Source organism: Bufo gargarizans, chromosome 2, assembly GCF_014858855.1.
Source record: "Bufo gargarizans isolate SCDJY-AF-19 chromosome 2, ASM1485885v1, whole genome shotgun sequence".
Lineage (NCBI taxonomy): Eukaryota > Metazoa > Chordata > Amphibia > Anura > Bufonidae > Bufo > Bufo gargarizans.
The window spans coordinates 9,512,378-9,516,364 of NC_058081.1; the positions used below are offsets into that span (position 1 = coordinate 9,512,378).

The 3,987-nt window shown below is 38.5% G+C and overlaps 1 protein-coding gene across 1 annotated transcript; it reads right to left on the reverse strand.

The window, feature by feature from the left end:
• Positions 1–265: 265 nt before the first annotated feature.
• LOC122925422 (olfactory receptor 6N1-like) lies at positions 266–1,213 on the reverse strand. Its single transcript, XM_044276782.1, has one exon. The coding sequence runs from the start codon at positions 1,211–1,213 to the stop codon at positions 266–268; it is 948 nt and encodes a 315-aa protein (XP_044132717.1).
• Between the last annotated feature and the right edge of the window lie 2,774 nt (positions 1,214–3,987).

Consider the following 3,987-nt stretch of genomic DNA (forward strand, 5'->3'; position numbering starts at 1 on the left):
CAACCTTGGTCCCCAGCAGCCAAACTCATCCTGCCTCGCAGTGGGTTGTAGAGAATACCTAGGGGGCAACTGTAGACTCTCCTAAGCGGAGCATTGCATGTAGACACGTTGATGTTTGTTGGCTGTTTTTCCAGTTAGTGATCTCTGTAGTTAGTTAGTTAGATATGTATGGTTTATCTATTATTTGGTCATGATTACCAAGTACAGCAACCAGTCTTAGATGATGATGCTCTGTTTGAAGGTGCACCCTACGAAATACATTAATTTATGGGCAATTGCCACATCTAGTATATTTAGTAAATGTTCCCTGTACGGCTTTATTTATGTCTTTATTCCTCAGACTGTATATAATGGGGTTGATCAAAGGAGTAAACACAGTATATAGCAGTGATAGGATTTTACTGATGGTCAGTGTTTGTCCTCTTGTTGGAACAATATAAACTGTGAACAAAGTCCAGTAAAATATGGAGACCACAATGAGGTGGGAGCTACAGGTGGAGAAGGCTTTCTGTCTACCAGTACTGGATGAGATCCTTAAGATGACTGAAATAATTTTAACATAAGACATAATGATTATTATGGGCGGTGTGATGACCGTCGGTATACTCAGTAAGTTGATTTGAAGTTTAATGAAATATGTATCAGAACAGGCCATTTCTATCAATGGGACAAGGTCACAGAAGAAATGGTCAATGATATTTGGACCACAATATTTTAACATCAGTATCATTAGAATGTCAATGAATGCAGTGAAAAATCCTAACAACCAGCAGATGACAACCATTCTCATACAATATGTACTTGTCATAATAGAAGTGTAATGGAGGGGATTACAGATGGCCACATATCTGTCATAGGACATCACTGTGAGAAGAAAGCACTCAAATGTCCCTGAAACACAGAAAACATAAAACTGAATGATACAGCCAGAAAAAGTAATGGTCCCCCTATTAGTCAGTAGGATGTGAAGCATGTTGGGAACAATATCAGTTTTTAATAAGATGTCACTCATGGACAATTGTGAGATGAAAAAGTACATTGGAGTGTGGAGGTTCTTGATGGAGGACACCAGGGTGATGATCAGGAGGTTCCCACATATTGTTCCATAGTAAACCATGAGGAGAAGACAGAACAGGAATGTTCTTAAATATTGACTGCCTTGAAATCCTAGAAGGATAAACTCTGTGACCACAGTCAGATTCTTCTCCTGCATACAGGACCATGTAAATTTAATTGCTAAGACGTTCACTCTATCATAAGACGTTCACTCTAGTTTATGATAGAGTGAACGTCTTAGCAATTAAATTTACATGGTCCTGTATGCAGGAGAAGAATCTGACTGTGGTCACAGAGTTTATCCTTCTAGGATTTCAAGGCAGTCAATATTTAAGAACATTCCTGTTCTGTCTTCTCCTCATGGTTTACTATGGAACAATATGTGGGAACCTCCTGATCATCACCCTGGTGTCCTCCATCAAGAACCTCCACACTCCAATGTACTTTTTCATCTCACAATTGTCCATGAGTGACATCTTATTAACAACTGATATTGTTCCCAACATGCTTCACATCCTACTGACTAATAGGGGGACCATTACTTTTTCTGGCTGTATCATTCAGTTTTATGTTTTCTGTGTTTCAGGGACATTTGAGTGCTTTCTTCTCACAGTGATGTCCTATGACAGATATGTGGCCATATATAATAACATCCAGAACTTTACTGAGTTCTTTTGTGTTTCAAAACTCTAACCTTCACTGAAAAATACAAGTGCATCTACTTGTACGAACTGGATTATAATTTGTGCTATGACAATGTCATATATTTGGGTGTAACATGAGGGGTGGGGGTGCCAACTGGAAGAATGTTCTAAGCAGACGCCTCTACATAATTATGTCAGATCTCCTAAGAGTATTAATATTACTGCATTTCATGTATTATGTGCATGTACTACAAATCCCATATGGTTCTATTGGAAGTGGGTGGGCCCATGAGGCTAGTCAGGGCTGTCTCCACCCTTCCTACCTAGGAGGTTTGGGGAGTTAATGGCTGACTGCTTAGGAGCAGCTCCTGTAGTTTTATGTACCAGCCCTTACAAGGGAAAAGATCTATAGAAGGTTTAGCCGACGTAAAGGGATTGTGGACTTTGGAAAGAAAGGTAAACACCACTAATCTGGCTTTAGCCTCCTCTGCATGTGGTGGAATCACTGTAAGTTACAAACTGCCCACCATAGCCAAAAGGACAGAAAAGTCTGTCTGTTCAGAGACTGTATGCCTATATATCGGATGATATAGTGCATCGGGCACAGGAGAGAGTTGAACAGTTTGATTGGAATCAAAGAGAGAATCAAACCTTCATATACAACCTTTGGGAGCTATTGGAAGGAACTGTAAAGTATGAATATTATGTGAATAGTTTGAGCAGATGACCTATGGACTGGCTTCAGTAAAGTACCGTGGATCTGTTACCAATATTAGACTTTTTATCAGGGACCCTTGCACCCTAAACTTCAACATCAAAGGCACCTCAACCGCCATCAGACAGGAGAACCCCAGAACTGGAGTGTGCCCCAAAGGGAACTAATGCATCCCTTCCTGTCACTGCACACCGGCTCAGGGAGCTTCAGGAAACTGTAAGTACTGACTACTACACCCAATCGTCCACCCACAGTCACTGCAATAACATCTCTACATATAATTTTTTAACATAAGTTTTATCCCCGCCCCTTTCCCAAGGTGTGTTGTGAGTTTTCTAATAGTTTTTATGTGTTTTTCCTGGCTTTGGGAGGCATTTCTTCCTCCTCCTATAAAAAGAAATCCCTAAACAGAGTCATGCCCAGAGCATGCTCCACTGAGACAAAAACAAACCAAAGGTGGTGAAAAAGCCACAAAGCGAATTCATTGTTTGTTAGGAATTAATGTTTCCCAACCAGACACCGTAAATATACAATAGACAACAGTCGGTTCTTTAAAGGGGACAACTGCTCGTGAGTGCAGAGGGTGCCATAGCCACTGGGTACCTGCTGTTTTAAAACATCAAAGTCGCTGATTCGCCATTTTTTTTTCACTTCACCTCCGAAAAAAAAAAAATGAAAAGTGATCAAAAAGTTGTGCACACTCCAAAATGGTATCAATAAAAAATATAGATTATCCAGCAAAAATGGGCACTCACACAGCTTCGTAAACATAAAAAAGTTAGGGGTCTTAATATGGCAATGCAAAAAAAATAATTAGTTTTTTCCAAAGTAAAAATTGTTTCAGTAATAAAACTTAAGAAAAACAATATAAATGTTTTATTGTTGCAATCATACTGACCTGAGGAATGAAGGTAACAGGCCAGTTTTATCGCATATAAAACAAAACCCATAAAACTGTGACGTAAATGTGTTAATTTATAATTTAAAGAAAAATTCCAGCTTCCCACTACATTGTATGCAACCATAAATGGTGCCATTAGAAAGTACATCTTGTCCCGCAAAAAAACAAGCCCTAATATGACTATGTTATTGGAAAAAAATAAAAAAGTTATAGCCCTGGGAAGTCTGGGAGTAAAAACAAAAAAAAAAAAAATGGAAAATGGCCCAGTCCTGACGGGGTTCAATAGTTTTTTTTTCTGATAACTCTTAGAAAGAGGCCCTAAAACTGTAAAAACTGCATGTGTGAATTCAAAAATTTCAATCAGACGACAAATTTCTCTTCAGACGACAATGGTCTGTCATTGGTCAACTAAAATCGTTTCTTGTTAAATTTCACCTCATGAACGATCATTTTGGACCATTTTGATCATCTTTAGAAGTTTAGGGTTACCTTTAAGGATCCCTCACACTTTTTTTTTACCATTTTTAAACTTGTAAAAATGCCATGAATTTCAAGTATTTTTTATAACATTCTTACTAGTGTTTTAGCAGCCTTTGTGTTTTGTAACACTTAGGGTGTCAAAAGACAATCTTAGGTGTGCATCTCTATGGCTGAAAATACCATCATAAAAG